This window comes from Urocitellus parryii, chromosome X (genome assembly GCF_045843805.1).
Source record: "Urocitellus parryii isolate mUroPar1 chromosome X, mUroPar1.hap1, whole genome shotgun sequence".
In the NCBI taxonomy this organism is placed as follows: domain Eukaryota; kingdom Metazoa; phylum Chordata; class Mammalia; order Rodentia; family Sciuridae; genus Urocitellus; species Urocitellus parryii.
Window position 1 is genome coordinate 106200102 of NC_135547.1, and position 17377 is coordinate 106217478.

The window sequence follows — 17377 nt, forward strand, 5'->3', positions numbered from 1 at the left end:
GTTACATAGGTTAAAAATAGATCTACAGGTCCAGGACCAAATTTTATGTTGTTATAATGTTATCACATTTCCATGGATACATTTTCAATTCTATACTTTGGACTCATTCCTTTCTAATCTTAAAAAATTGGAAGGAGTTTGATTAACAGTTAATATTTAGGTGTTCTCCAGAATTTAATATATTTAAGAGACAAGCAACTTCAATTTCCATTGCTACTTAGAGCAAAAAAGCAGCTCTGTGATTCAACATTTAGATGCAATCCTAATCACCAAAGAGCTATTTTTAGATTGATCAGAGAGAATCATACAGACATTATTATCCACAGGTGTCTATGAAAAAGCTGGTCTCTTCCCATCTGTTCTCTGATGACTCTTGAAAAGCTTTCAAGGACATTCATAATTCTTCATCAAAAGACTTTGAAAAATTAGCTTCATAGTTAATCCTTTTATATCATATTTTATTTTTTGCAACTTGGCAAGTTCTAGCAAAACTGACCAACTGGAGCCAAATATGCTGTTGCATTGGCTGGTACTGACAATATCACTTTCTATAGATACACAAGTGAATATACTTTATCCATGGCCTTCCATGAACTTTTATGTGACTGGGAAAGTAAAAGTTAGGGAAGAGTTGTTAAGAAAAATCTCTGAGAATGGTATTCCATGATAGGAGGATTCAAGTTAAGAATGAACAGGCATGCCAGAGAGAAAAAAATGGCATGAACAAAAATCATTCACTACTTTGATGGACTACACACAGTTAATATAAATAAGCTCTCTTAAACAACTTTCATTTAATGTGCTCATCCAATTATCTTCAGCTCCATTTTCTATGTAAAAACAGCCATTTCTATACCAAACATTATGACAGATACTAGTAATCTATAGACGTTAGTGAAAAACTTTCAAGTAGTCTTTCCTGGTACAAAGTATATTGTCTCCACCATTTGAAAGAATGTTTACTAAAAGTCAGTAGTGTTTGGTTCCCAAATTATTTATACTAACTATTCTTGTTTTCCTAATTTTGATATTTAATTAAATATTATATAGACAATAGAATAGGAATGCATAGAGAATGAAAATACTAATTTGTATCAAAACTAGGTCGAATTGTTTTGGAAAACTTGATGAGGTGGTTAACAAAGCAATACAAATGTTAAGGTCGATGTAGGTGAGGTAAATATTTAAGATTGGGGATGGGATAGAAATTGGAAAACATCTGGAAAGAGTTTGCCTTCAGACTCTTTCCAGTGTCTCTAAATATAACTCCACTTAAAAAAAAAAAAAACAACTAAAAGTCATTGATGATGAAATGTAGAAGTATTTTATGCAAGATAAGATATATCGAACAGTCAGTAGTTCCTTACTCCAGGAAAAGTGTTGGACTTCACACCAAATAGTAGGTGAATGAACGACCATTTATATGTTTTAAGAAAAAAATTAAAATGTTTGGATATGTGTAAATGCCTTTATATAATCTCTCTAATTTAACTTAAAAAATCTATATATTCATCCTACTTGGTTTTAATAATGGGAGTTCTTTTGTGTATCTAAAGAGTACAAAGAAGTATGCTGTGGTGATAAATGAAGTAGTAAAGATGGATTGGGTCATGGAACATTTTAAATCTCAAAAGCTTTTTTCCTATACTTAGATAAAATGATGTTAGAAAGATTTTAAATTGTTTATATCTGGACCCTCATAGGACCTTCTTTATGGTTGAGCTTAGTTGAAAAGAGAGTAAGACTGGTAATAGGGTAGCTCAAGTTAGAGTTTTGTAGTATTTCAGGTTTAGGACAATGAGTGAGCAGAATTGAATTTGGAATTACTTTATAGATTCAAGAAATACTTGGTAAATAAAAGTACAGTAATTTGGTAATTGGTTACCAGATTGAAAAATAAATACATTACAAATATTTCTTTCCAAATGTGTTTCACACTGTTTGCCATAGTTCTTCGCTATCATAGAGAGCAGATGAGGTTAATACAAGCAGAAATGGACTTTATAAGACAGATATAGACCTGATCTGATTTATAGACAAAGGGACAGAATGAGTAAAAAGAAAGAGTACAGTAAACATAAGAATCCTGAACACAGGAGTTGAGGAGAGTTTCAGAGGTTAAAAGATTCTGAAGCCACTAATGGCAAGAATTGAAATGAAATGCCATTTCTGAAATGTTCTGTAACTTGTCAGTAGTTGCCCTTTATTAGTCAAGAAATGTGAGTTAAGATTAAAATCTTTTGCAAAGATTTGTTAAATTTTTGGACTAGATTTCAATCAGTATAACTGTCTGGAATATGTGGGGCCCTGAATTTTACTAGGATTATATTGTGAGAACCAAATTCTAACTTTATGAACCAATATAATGATTTTTTAATGATCAGATTCTATCCATGACAATAAAAAAGCTTGTTCCTCCTACTGATTTATTTGGAGTTTCCTTGCCAATTAACCTTTACACTAGACAGTGGAAAATAAGAGTAATTGGAGTTGAAGTTGGCCAATTAAACAAACCTGCCAACTAAATGCTGGGTAATAATCACCTATGTTCCCACTTGTGTTTATTACCTTTGGAAGCATATAACATGGTACTTTTGTGTTTATATTTTTAATTTACCATTTTTTTCCTTGGGCAAATTACTCAAATCATCTGAGACTCATTTTACTCATTTAAAACCAAGGATAATAATACATATTTAGAAAGATTGCTATAAGGATTAGAGATAATAGAAATAAATTGGCCAGCTCTCTTCCTAGCACATGAGTATAGAGATAGCAAAGGAAATAACACCAAAAATCTCCCCCACCCAGACAACAATAAAATGGGACAAAATATTTTGTGACTATAGATGTCAATCAAAAGCATACACCAAATTGTAAACTTATTATTCAAAATTAACTTCAAGAACAGTGTGAGTCTGTGGTATATTTCCCTAGGGTTGCTCCCACTCCCCACCCCCAACTTAGTCAATATATTATTCCTATCAGGGTGGAGCAAGGCATAAAAACCAGAAGCTTCACTACAACAAGTGTTGACTTTATTTGAAGCAAAATATTTAAAATGTCATACTTTGAAGCCTTGTTATGAACAGTAAAGACCTAGTGACAAATGAACAGGCAGACTAGTACCTCAGCTTGGCTCAAGTGCAGTATTGTGAGGCATTTATAAAGTTTCTGGATAAGAATTCCTTTTATTTGCTTTATAAAGTCTTAAAAAGTGTCCACAAGTTTAATACATCCCCTAACACATATACAGATCTGTAGTCAAAAGTTGAAAGTCTTGCTGGCTTGAGGTATTTTAACATAACTGCTGATCAACTATTGTTTGATGACAACTAAGCTTTGCTTACCTCTAGGAAAATAGCCATAATGTTTGTTTTTGGTTTTATTTATTAACAGAAAAGGCATATCAGTATTCTCACAGGGTGACAAAATAGATTCCACAGATTTCATTTAGGCAAGTTATTGAAACTTCAATAATAATAATCCTACAGGTGAGGAGAGGAATAAGACTCTGGAACTGCTTCAGCATATAATTTAAATATAATATTTTTAAGAAAAATATATGATATATCTAAACAGGAAGGTAACTGTGTCCCATTATCAGAGAAAATAAAATAGGCAGTAGAAATACTCTGAGTTGGTCCAAATGTTAGACTTGAGTTCTCTTTTTATAACTATGTTCAAATAATTAAAGCAAATCATATTTAAAGAATTAAAGCAAAGTATGATGGTCATGACAAAAAATAGGTAATATCAGGAAACAGGAAACATAAAAATGGCCAATAGATATAAGAAAAGTTACCATCAGCACAAATCACAGAGAAATACAAATCAAAACCAAAAAGATATCACCTCTCACCTGTTAGAATAGCCATTATTTTTTTAAGTTAAGTATTGATGATGTGAGGAAATTAGAACACTCCTACATATTGATGAGAATATAAGCTGATACAGCTGCTATGGAACACAATATGGAAGTTCCTCACATGTGAGAATATATCCAAGGAAATAAAATCAATGTATTGAAGAAATATCTGTACTCTCATGTTCTTAAAACATTATTCACAATATCCAGGATATGTAACCAACCTAAAAGTCCATTGAAAGATTAATGGATGAAGAAAATTTGGCTTATATGTACAATGGAATACTATTTAGCCTTACAAAGTAAGGGAATCTTGCCATAATTGATAATATGTATAAATTTAAAGGGCATTATTCTAAATAATTCAATCATGAAAGGGCAAATACTGCATATATTTTATACTAGGTATCTGAAATAATCAAACTCATAAAAGTAGAGAATCTAGACGGGTTGTTGTCAGGAGATGGGAGAGGGGGAAATTGGAAATTATTATCTAGTGGGTATAAAGTTACAGTAATGTAAGTTGATTAAGTTCTAGAGATCTTCTGTACTAGTGCCTGTATTTTACACTTTAAAGTTTATAGGGTAGAGTTTAAATGTTTTATTTCTTCTTCCCAATTTCTTGTATGGGGAAGAAGAAATAAAACAGAGGAGCACAAAAAATCTTTTGATGTTGATGGATATTTTATTTCCTTCATTATAGTGATAGGTTTATGAAGATATGCCTCTAACCCAACTCATCACATTGTATATATTATTTATATTCAGTTTTTATTTGTTAATTTTAATACATGAGACTGTTAAAACAAATTTTAAAATTTTTAAAAACTGGTATATGTATGTCCATCATTATCCATTATAATTGAAGTATGGCTGTGCTTACTTTTTGAGATGATCATCTTATTTTTCCTCAGATTATTTACATGACACAAATGTTCATGTGCAAGTTATTCTCTAGTGACACTTTATTTTATTCATGTTTCCATTTTACTTTGCCTTATTAGATATGTAGTGAAGAAATGATGTAGTATTGTCTTGAGAATGGAAACACACCCTTCTCCTTACATCCAGTAGGAGGGTGATGTTGGTTAGCTCTTAGTGGCAAGTTAAAAATGCCCATCAGGGCTGGGGCTGTAGCTCAGTGGCAGAGCACTTGCCTAGCATGGGTGAGGCACTGAGTTTGATCCTTAGAACCACATAAAATGAAACAAATAAAATAAAGACCATCTACAACTACAAAAATAATTTTAAAAAACTCCCATCAACCTTCATAAATCTACCTGTGCATTTCTCTCCTTAACGTTGTCAATCTTTTGCCTTCCTTATTGACCCAAATACCAGGGAACATTTCAGCTAACAGTGTCATGCCTCTCATATATGACTGTATCTCTTTTTAAAAGAATTCTTGGAGATGTCATTTGGATTCTATTTTTATATGTGTGCTTAGCTAAGTGAAGTAGTCTACTTTATGGGTGAAAACTAATCTTCGGCAATCTATGAGGAACACTTCTGAAGTCCTCTGTACCCTGTGTTTAATGAATCTAGTAATTGATGTGGATAGTAAAATAGTAAAGTTCATGTAGGTTCAAATTTTAATGACCATGGATAATTCAGAAGATATTATATAAACACAACCCACTTAAGTCAGTACTGTTAGTATATATCCCTAATGACTAATAAATATGTTGTTAGAAGCATAAACATCATAATACCATAGCTCTACTTATAAGATGCCAATGGCTCTCTGATACTACAGAGGGAATGTATTAATTTGGCAGGCATGTAGAACTCTTTAGAACTTGATGCAACCATGCCTTTTCTATCACTGTCTTTTGCAAACCCTTTCTACAGTCTTCTTCTTCTACAGTGTAGGATGTTTACACTATCCTACCTTTGTCTACACAGTTTATTTTTCTAAAATGTTTTACTCCTTCATCAAATGAGTATATTTCCTAGGGTGAACATATTGCCTATGCTTCTTTTCAGATCATTGGATCCTTAGTAGATTATTTCCTGTTGCAAATAAGATGAAATTCTTCGCCTATCCTCCTGGCCCTTGTCCATCCTTCTGCTTTATCTCCTGATACTCTTCACGTTGCCTGGCACTTGTTAGCTATACTGGAAATTTTTAATTACTCTGAATCTTGATGTATTTTTTTTTGCCTTTAGTGAAGCTAATTTCTCTGTGTTGAAGTCTCCCCCCACCCCACACCTATGCTTCATATAGCCAACGTGTATGTTTTTCAAGGCTGTTTCAATATCACTTACTTATAAGGACTCACTGTGGAAACAATGACAACCTTTTCAATCTAAAGAAGATCTATTGCTTCTGCTGCTTCTTAGGAACAGATTACATTTCAAATGACCATTAGCAAGTACATTTGTTTTTAGACTGTATGTCTCTATTTTGAAGATCAATAGATGTTCAGTTAAGACTTCTGAAAAAATAAAAATGGTCAGGGTCTTTGATCATCATCATTATTTATTTTTTAATATTTTCCCAGCACTTTAAATAAATTTTCCTGGCTTTTGCACTCATCATATATAATGTAAAATATGGTATCCAGACTAGAATCATTATGTCTCACCAATGATACCATTTCTTCATGGAAAGTAGAATTTGATTTATGCTTGCTTTTAGATACAGCATACCTATGAAAGTTCCTAAGTTAAAAGTTCATAAATAAAGGAGTATTCTCTTACTCTGTGTTAGTCAGCTTTTTCATTGTGTTGTCCAAAAGATCTGACAAAAAAATTAGAAGAGGAAATGTTTATTAGTATTAAAATTTCAGAGGTCTCAATCCACAGATGGCGATTTCATTGCTCTGGTCTTCCAAGGTAATAGAGAACATCATGGCAGAAGTGTGTGGAGGAGTAAAACTGCTCAGGACATGCGATCAGGAAGCAGAGAGTGCTCCACTCACCAAGACAAAATAAATATAAACCCCCAAAGGCATGCCTCCAGTGACCTACCTCTTTCTAGTAATATCCTACCAGCCTATGTTACCACCAAGTTAATCCTTATCAGTGGATTAAGCCATCGATTAGATTGCCCTTCTAATAATCTAGTCATTTCTCCTCTGAACCTTCTTGCATTTTCTCACACATTATTGTTTGAAGAACACCTCATATCTAAACCATAACATATAACAATATTCATTTTTCTTCATATACTTAGTATTTGTGTTAATGTAATTCTCCATTTTATTATTAATGTTTATACAGCCCATGAAACCTACCTAATAGAATGTTTTCATTTTCATTTCATATTGAATTATTCACTTATTTGAGGTATTATTTATGTTGGTGTTCTTTTCTTGTGTGCCAGGTATTGAACACAGGGGCACTCAACCACTGAGCCATATCCCCATGTTTTTTTATTTTATTTTGAGACAGGATCTTGCTAGGTTGCTGAGGCTTGTTTTGAACTTGCAATCCTCCTGCCTCTGCCTCCAGAGCCACAGGGATTACAGGCATGCACCACCACGCCCAGCTATGTTGTTGTTTTTGATATGTATGATAAACTGTCTTTACGTATGCCTAGTGAAAGGGTGGTGTTTTATTAAAAAAAAAAGTCTACCATCTTACTTTGTGTGATTGTCAAAATTCTGGATATTCAATTCTTCTACAGCCATAGTTGTCAAACTTTTTGATCTTGGCACCCCTTTGTACACTTAACAATTATTCAAGACTCAAAAGAGGGTTTGTTTCTGTAGATTATCATACTTGAAATTAAAACAGAAATGCTTGAAATATTTGTTATTAATTTTAAAAGTGTATGTTGATATAAAAATGAATTTTATTTATTTAAAATAATTTTACTTTGCACACCAAAAGATATAGTGAAAATAATAACACTGTTTTCCATTTTGCACATCTCTCTTAATGTTTATCTTATGAGAATATAGCTGGTTTTATATATACTTCTGTTCAGGAGACTTCAGGGTACCTTGATTGTGTGGTTCTAACAACTTTAGCATGTGCTTTTCTACATTAGAAAGAGAAAGAACAAAGAATATCTCTGGGTGGATGGAAGTGGAATTTTGAGCAAGGTCTGGAATCCATGAGCTTCATTTTGCTCACACACTGTTGGCTAGAACTCAGTCATATAGCCACACCTAATGACGAAGGAAACTGGAAAATGAAATGGCAGCATCCACAACAAATTAATTTTAAAAACTATGGATAAATGACAGATCAAGATCAACAGAGGAAATGGGAGCAGAGGGAAGGGGAAAGGGAAGGAGAGGTGCTGGGGTCCTAAATAAAATAAAATATATTCCATGCTTGTATAATTATATCAAGATGAATTCTACTGTCATGTATATCTAAATAAACAATAAATAAGACTTTAAAAAAATTAAAGAAGCCAAGTTTCTCTATGAGAAACTAGCCAATTCCTGCCCTGAAGAAATTTACTCAGATTTTCTATTCTCAGTGAAGCCTTCCCTTGGTCACCCTTGATAAAATTGCAATCATCCCCCAACTCTTTTGATATTCTCTACCCTGTCCCTTTCATGCTTCCTCTTATTTTTGTAGTACAAATAAGTATTTCACAAACTATATATTGCATTTCTTTCTCTTGTGTAATGGCTCCCTTCCCCACCAATAGAACACAACTTCCACAAGACATGGATTGTTGCCCGTATTCACTGCATATCACTGGACACAAATAGATCTTTGATAAATGTTTCTTACATCGTAAGTATACATCTGCCTCACCTAGAAGTAGTCTCATCTGGTGGCACATTTACTTACAGATTGACATTAAGATTCTAATTGTATTACTCCAGGAAAAAAAAAAAAGGTTAAGATAGTTTGTCAGAAGAGAGAAATACAAGTGTCAGATGGCATATCAGAAAGTTTGATTGCAAATAGTACCCTGTGTACTCTTAGTTGCCTTATAAATGCTTTTATGTGTATAAACATGTGAGTGTAGGCAAACATCTGAGCTAGGAATAAAGTTTGGAAGCCATGTTCTCCTTTTTTTTTTTTTTACCTCCTTTTACTTCCTCTACTACTTTGAATGCTGGGAGTGAAGCAGTATGCTAAAACTTGGGTTCTGAGAACACATATTATCCTCATGAGCACACTATAAAAGGGATTTATTGTCCTAATTTTAAGACAAGGAAACTGAAGCCTATAGAGGTTAAGTGAGTTAACACACTCAGCTGATAACTGACAACATTTAGGTTTGGATTTTTCCCTTCAGGTACCCTCACTGCTAAGCTTCAGGCTTTGTCTCATCATTTGCCACATCTGCCTCCAAGGTGCTAATCATTTCCTTAATTGTAAGGCATAAATAAATGCATTGCAAAGTCCTGACATGTTATCCTCCTTAAGAGCACTTTATTTTTACAAGGCAAAATTTTAGGCAAAATGAATGAATGTCTGATTTTGTTACTCAAGCACTAACTAGAAGACACTAATTAGGTATGGAAAGCAAATTTATTTAACCAGAGTTGATGCCTGAGTTTTCAGTTTGACAATGTCCCATAGAGTGTGAACTGAAGAAGTTATGTGTGTCTGAAATCGAGTGTTTTGTAATTATAAGAGTCACGTCATATTTGAATACCTCTAAAATTTCTCAAATTGCAAGACTCTTGTTTAATTTGTTCAAAATGAATTACTGTCTGGAAAAGGAATATTGACTCTACAATCTCAACTGACCCTTTTTTGGGTGTCTTTGTAGAGGTCAACAGAGTAGGGAAAAAACTGTAAGAAAACAAATTTAATGTGCAGATTAAGTTTGGTTATATGGCATCACAATTTCAAGAATTGGATGTCATTCATATCAGACTTTGGAAAGAATACTGTTAAAAGCAACCCAGTAAATGGTTATATTGTAGAGCTTATGAACATGTGGCACAGAAAAAGAAAAAAAACATATTTATATAACATAGAACTGTCTTACCTTAAGTAATTGTGAGTGCATGACTTGAAATAAAATGCCTAGCAGAACATTACACATAGATTCAGCAGTACTATACTTCAGGCCACATGGGTATAAGTGTCAATGATACCTTCTAGAAAACCTAATTGTACATTCAGCAGGATGAAAGTCCTGATGTTGAAGATACATGTGAAGGATTTGACCACAATTGTTGTATGAAATACAGATGAGGAAATGTGATGTAATTAATATATTAATTTGTATTATATAAAGTAGGACATGCATGCTTGATAAAATTAACTAAGCATTATACATAAACATGTGATTATTATATCTACATTATCTAAAGTTTCTATGTTAAAGTTGATCAAAAAACTTGGAGAGGAACTTCTCATTTGGAAAATGTGATGGTCACTTTATATGTATTATATGGTTTTAAATTGAATGAGGTTTAATTTTTAATAGAGAGCCTTAGGAAGGCAATACAAAAGATATATTAAGTATTAAAAGATATTCAAATATAAAAATTTCTAGCATTTTACCTGAAACACTTGTCAGATACCTCCTCCCACTGAAATCAGACCATGAGATTTGGAGGTCTTTTCTCTTACCATAAGAGCAACTCCACAGAAAATGTTCATTAAGACTTAATGTTAAATTCATTGAATTTAGCCACACATCGGTAACTCTTCCTTTCTGATTATGCAAATCTCTCGCCATCATAATATGTGCTTTCTTCCGAGCCAATATTTCAAACAGAAGGCGTTCTTTTTATTTAAAAAATAGCTAAATGTATTGGAATGTCTCTAAAAGTAAAATATTTAGCACTTAATTGCAGATAGGTAATGTTAAATATCTCATTCATTATTATTACTACCACATGCCTGAATAAATCCTACCATAAGCATTAAGCAAGTAGGTAAACAAAGAAATAACACTTCATGTGATGAATGCCAATATAAAGCACATTTAAACTGTTCTGTCAAGAGACAAGACTGGAAATGCTAACTGTGTTCCTTTGCTTTTCTGCAATCATCTGAATACATAAATTCAAATTGCAGCTTTTAAAACTTCAAATCGAGGCTTTTGAAATTTCAGAAAACACATGCACTTGGAAAAGCAGATTATAACAAGGTCCCAGTGGGATTTTGGCACCATCTTTTTTATATTTCAAAGTATGAAAAACAAATCTAGACGAAAAATGACTACCAAATGTTTTCATATTTTAAAAGATGCTCTACTTTTTTGAAAATTAAATAATCAGAAAAAAGTTTTCTGCATTATGTAAAAAGAAGGATTGTAGCAAAGAGCTTACCCAAAGCTTTTACTCTTTAAATGATGATTTATTCTGTGTGTTCTTAAGAGTCATCTAAATTAGTATACAGTTTACATCCATAAAATCTTCTGCAAGTTGCTGCCTTTCAAACTGATGCTGAAGGTTAATTATAAAATGTACTTAATTATTTAGGATTCATAGATGAATCCCAAATATTCTCAGTGTCAAATACAGTGTAATCATATAAAATTTATCAGAATTATATTGGCAAAATAGTAATTTTCACATATTAATTTATTGATTTAATGTAATCCAAGCAAAATCCTCAATTTATTTCATAATTTGTTCAACTAATATTCACATTACTTAAGTTAGACTGACTAAGGTGAGAGAAGGTGTTAACCTTCCAGAAATTAAACATATTTTAAATCTCCAATTATTGAAGTAGTGAATTACTATCATAAAATTCTACAGTAAATCAACATTCGGAACCTTAGAAACATAAACATTTTAAAAATAATGAACACAACACAAATACATAGAGAATAGATTGTGCAGAGTAAAAAATACCAATTTCTGAAAACCCCTTCAAGGTCAGAAACTTAGCTCCATATAAATTTAAGATGGATACAACAGTCACTAATATGGTATTATGTAAAAATATGGATGTGTTACGTTGTGATTCTGCAACTTGTATTTGGGGTAAAAATGGGAGTTCATAACCCACTTGAATCAAATGTATGAAAGATGATATGTCATGAGCTTTGTAATGTTTTGAACAACGAATAAAAAAATCATGTAGATTTTTTTAAAATGGAAGTATAAGAATTCAGAATAAAGATGAGTATCTTGACAACTATAAAATAGAAACAATGCTAAACATGATATCACAATGAGAGAACTTTGATTTTTAATTTAGAAACAAATGTAAAAACACTAAAAGGCAAAAGGGAACCTAGAAAAATATTCCCAATAAATGTATTTTATACATGATGTGATGAAAGCTCTTAAAAATAAGAAAACATTGAGAAAAACTGAAAAACAGACATAGCACACATGAGAATGGAAACATACACACACATACAGCCAACATTTCTATTAATAAAAATGTAAAATATCGACGACAAACTTTTTTTTTCTAACAAGTATATAGAGTGCAATGCTTAATAGTGGTGAAAGTGTGGTGAGGCTAGTATTTTCTAACTATTGGTTGGAGTTTATGAGTGCTTTTACCAGCATTGCAAATAAATTTAGCAATGTATACCTAAATCCTTAGGATTTTTATTTCTATCTTTTCCCTTATTCTAAGGAATATAGTAGATATATGAGCATGAGCCAAAATTCAGAAACAAATGTGTTTGTTGTAAGGTTATTTATAATGATGAAAAATTGGACACAAACTAAATGACTAAAAGCAAAAGAAGGGTGAAATATGATGTACTCATATATAGCTTATTACTCAGATCAATTTCTCAGAGAAATTAATGACCTAAGGAAATACAGTAAAATTAAATGAAGAAAATATATACAGAATGTTTTTAGGGTTTGATCCCAATTAAATATATAAATCTCAATTATAATGAATAAGTCTGTCTCCTCTGTTTTTCCTGGCTGAATGCTATTAAGATGAAAAATATACAAATAAATAATAAGATATATTATTCAAAGTGGGGAGGTATTTAGTTATGGAATTTTATTCTACTACACAAGATGATCTGGAGTCAAATACTAACGGAGACAAAGACTTGCAAAAAGAGTAGAAAAAAGAGAAAATGATGAAGTAGTACCTTAAAATCTAGACCCAAAGTGTTGAAGTCATCTTAGGATATTTAAGGACCAACCATCACATGAAGAATGTTTATAGTAAAATTTTTCCTCTCCCAGAAATGCTTCTAAGATCAGAATCTGAGAGGGAAATAATGATATCCCACATTCTAAAACAAGCTGCCAGCAACTGAAACCAGCCACTTCCCCATAAAGTTCACAGAGATGTAATACTGGCAGTAGATCTAGTATCGACAATGTCCAAAATCCTCTATATCCCATTCCCTGAAAGGAAAAGTGATAAAAGAGAGTCTGACTCTAAATGCAAGTGCTTTTAGGAATACTTCAACCAATTTTCCCTTATACTTTTTATTTATACACGAGGGAGCATGTGACAAAAATATAGATGAATTTAATAGAACAAGTTTCTTAGTAAAATAAAAACTTTGATTGATTATAGTTCAAACAGCAGCCACTCTGTCCCCACTCTCCATACCATTGGTACTCAAGATAATGGTACTGAGCAGCCTGTGACTGAAAGTGTCTTGAATTTGGTGAAATACTGTACGTGTACATTAGGGGGTAAACTAGATCATCTTTCACAATCAGTATTGCAAAGAATTGGAAAGATTCTCCTAGAACAGTAACACATACACAATGGCAGCATTCACTCATTCACTGAACATGACTATTCTGTGTCAGGCATTATTTCAGAAGCAAAGATTATAGTAATAAATAAAATTCACAAGAAGGGGCTGGAGTTGTGGCTCAGTGGTAGAGCACTTTCCTCACAAGTGTGAGGCACTGGGTTCGATCCTAACACCACATAAAAACAGATAATGGCATTGAGTCCATACACAACTAAAAAATAAAAATAAAAAACCCAACACACAAGAAGCTTAATTTCACATGTGGGGACAGTACACCAAAAAATAACAACAACATAGAGCATGCTAATTTTAGGAACTAAAGAGAAGGGTAAAAACAGGGAGAAAGAATTGAAATACTAAGGGGAATTAAAATTTTAAGTAGAGTCATCAGGGAAGACTTGCAGGAGGTGAGGGAGTCAGCCATGTTTGATATTTGAAGCAAGGGCTTTCTTGTCAGAAAGAAGAGCATTTACAATGGCTTAGAAGCAGGGACCCACCTAGTAGTATATTTCAAGAGCACAGCAAGGAGGCCAATGACTCTCAAGAAGGATAAAAGTGAAAGTAAATGAAACTGTAGTTGAGAGGTAAGAAGAGGAGTCATGAGCAGATCTTATAGATCAGTGCTGTTCAATAGAAAAACTAGACGAGTACATACATAACTTAAGTTTTCCTATTTGCCACATTTTAAGAAGGCAGCAGATGAAATTAACTCACATTTATTTAAAGGAATACATTAAAAATATTGTCACTTCAATCTGTATATGATATATAAAGTGTTAATGAGATATTTTTACATTCTTTTAAAATTTTTAAATAGAATTTATTTTAGATCTATTTTTGGTTTATAGCAAAATGGAAACTATTCCTTCCCCTTTTGTAATAACTTTGAAATCTGGTGTATATTTTACACTTGTAGCTCATCTCAATCTATAATAGCCACATTTCAAGTTCTTACTAGCCACATATGATAGTATATACTACATTGTAAAGCATACATCTGGACACTTGTAGAACTCTATAATAGAATGTGTTCAGGCTTTTGCTTTTAGTGAATTAGGAAGCAATAGAAAAGTTTTGAGTGTAGATTTGACATAATCTGACTTGAGTTTTCACAGGAAACCTCTGGCTCCTATGATGACAATAGACAGAGGGGAGAATGCCACTTTTCCTCATCCCAAACAAGCTTTGAACAAGCTATCCTCAAACGGAAAACTGAATCTAGACAAGCAGAAGTCCAATAACCAGATTCTGGTTTGGAGAAAGTATATAAGCTGTAGTTCTCTGAAGGCCTTGTCTTTGCACAGGCTGTGTCTTATTTCTACAACATGGGACTCTCCATGCTCCACAACTTAAATCATTATCTTCTCTGGGGTGTCTCCCAAGCCTTGGGCAAGAAATAACTTATCCTTCTATAATACTCAAATATGATCCTTGGATTATGTGCTTTTTCTTTTCATGGACTGTGAGATCCTCAAGACAAAAATGTATGACATATCCATCATTGATCCTAATACCCAGTAGATTACCTGAAAGAGACTAAGCTCTCAATAAGCATTTGTTAACCTCAAGCAAAATATCAATTTAAAAAAATCAATTATTATTTAAGTGTTCAAAAAATGGAAACAATGTAAATGTTTATCAACAGTGATATGTTTATACTATGGAATATTATATATCTAGAAGAATGAACAAACTGAAACTACACACAACACAGATTATTAAAGACATAATTTTGAATCAAAAAAGTAAGACCCAAAAGATCATCCACCATCTGATTTCATTTACTTAGCGTTCATTACAGGCATAACAACCATAGCTGACAGATTACTTTTTACACTTGTAGTTAGTGATGGCAAAGGGGCAAGAAGATATTTCTGGGTTCAGATAACATTCTGTTTTTTCTTATATGATATGTTCAAGTTTTAAATTTTCATTTATATACACACACACACACACACACACACACACACACTTTCCTATGTGTATAATATACTACAATCTAAAGTTTACATGGAAGAGATACATAGCTTTCCACATAACAAAAATCATGAATTATTTTAAGTGCAAACCATTGTGTTCAGCTGTAAGTCCTCCTATCCAATATGTAAAAATAAATTTATGGCTAATTAAATGGCATAGAGTAAATGCATGCATTTTTATAATTAAAAATTTCCACTAGTAGAACATATATTAAGTATTGTCTTTCCTCAAAAAAAGTTGATGAGTCATAAATTGGAAAACATTTTAACATGTAATCATTTTGTGTTTTTATTTTAAATTTATGATTTATCTTTTTTCCTTTAATTTTCCTTAAATTATCCTTTAATTGAGCATTTTAAAACATACAAATTAATGTTATATACTTACTTTAGGGCAGCCAGTGATTCCAAAAACAGAGAGATTTTGACCCCACAAAGGAGATGTTAGTCAATGCCTCAAGATATTTTTGGTTGTCCTGACTATTAGGGAAGGCATTGCTAATGGCATCTAGTGTACAGGCCAAGAATGCTACTAAATATTCCACAGTGAGTAGGACAGCCCCTCACAAGAAAGAATTATACAACCTTGTCAGTAGTGCTTAGGTTGAGAAACCTTGTTCAATTGTAATAACATAAAGTTGTTGGAACTTTTAAAACATGATTTTTTGTCTTGACTGATTTAATCTCTTTTACAGATTTTTTAAATGTTTAAATTGCTTTGTTCAAAGTGAATGAATCTTCTCAACATAAATTATGCATTGCTAACATCTTTTAAAATGCTTGTTTTTAAAAGTGTTTGCCATGTTTTTTTTCCAGTTTGCCTTATAAAAAGAAAAATTTTAGAAATACATCATTCATAACAATTTCATTTATTCTTTCTCCAGGCTAGAAGAACAAAAGAATATCTTGTCAGAATTTCAAAGAGATTTAAATGAATTTGTTTTATGGTTGGGAGAAGGAGATAGCATTACTAGTATTCCACTTGAACTTGGAAATGAGCAGCAGCTAAAAGAAAAGCTTGAACACGTCAAGGTAATATTATTTTCTAAACTCTCTCAAGGTCTACTTGTATATAGAGTATATAAATCTATTTTTAGATATATTTAATCATCAATTTCCTGCCCATTATGTTATTTATAGTTTTTCTTACTAAAGTATTTTTCTTATAACTTTATTTTGTCTTAAACCAATGGCTTCCATCCAGTGTACATATGTATGTAGGTATGTGTGTGCACACACACATATGTTTGTATAGGTGCATATATTGCCTATACATTGTGTTTATACATGCATAATGCATGTCAGTTGGTTTTATAACCCATTTGTAGTTCATTTTAGTCATATATATATATTTTTTATTAGTTACTGATGGACCTTTATTTATATATATGTGGTGCTGAGAATCAAACCCTGGGCCTCACACATGCTAGGCAAGTGCTCTACCACTGAGCCACAACCCCAGCCCTCATTTTAGTCTTACTTGATGATTCCACAGCTTTAAGTAATTTCAAAAACTAATTTCAAAACTGAAAAACAGAGTGTGAAATCATTAAATCTAAGTGTAACTGAGAATCTCTTTTTAAATCTGTCTTAGGCTATATATGTAAAGATTTGAATAGAGTGTTTGTGAAAATGAAACTAATTTCTTAGGGAATATCTTAATTGCCAAATCAATAATGTTTTTTTCAGCCTCTAATTAAAGGTGTCAGATTCATTTGAAGCATTATTTTCTTTTGACATGTTTTGTCTGAGGTGTGGGTCATAGTGTTGCTTTACATTCCATACTGATTGAACAATCATCTAGCTTCTTCAAGTGATTTTTCATGCATTGCTACTGTTGTCCACTTCTCAGTGATTAACCTCACCTGTTTGACTACAGTGCTCTGATTGTACAGTTGGATTATTTTTCATAGTTTTGGTTTTGGGTAAGCTACTCTTTGAATCTGT

The 17377-nt window shown here is 32.3% G+C and overlaps 1 protein-coding gene across 3 annotated transcripts in view; it reads left to right on the forward strand.

The window, feature by feature from the left end:
* The window catches only part of Dmd (dystrophin), a 2014880-nt gene that overhangs the window by 1181307 nt on the left and 816196 nt on the right, over positions 1-17377 (forward strand). For all 3 annotated transcript variants that reach the window (XM_077794046.1, XM_077794047.1, XM_077794048.1), the window contains one exon: positions 16315-16462. In XM_077794046.1, the coding sequence (XP_077650172.1) occupies positions 16315-16462 (148 nt within the window). The remainder of the gene's footprint in view (positions 1-16314; positions 16463-17377) is intronic.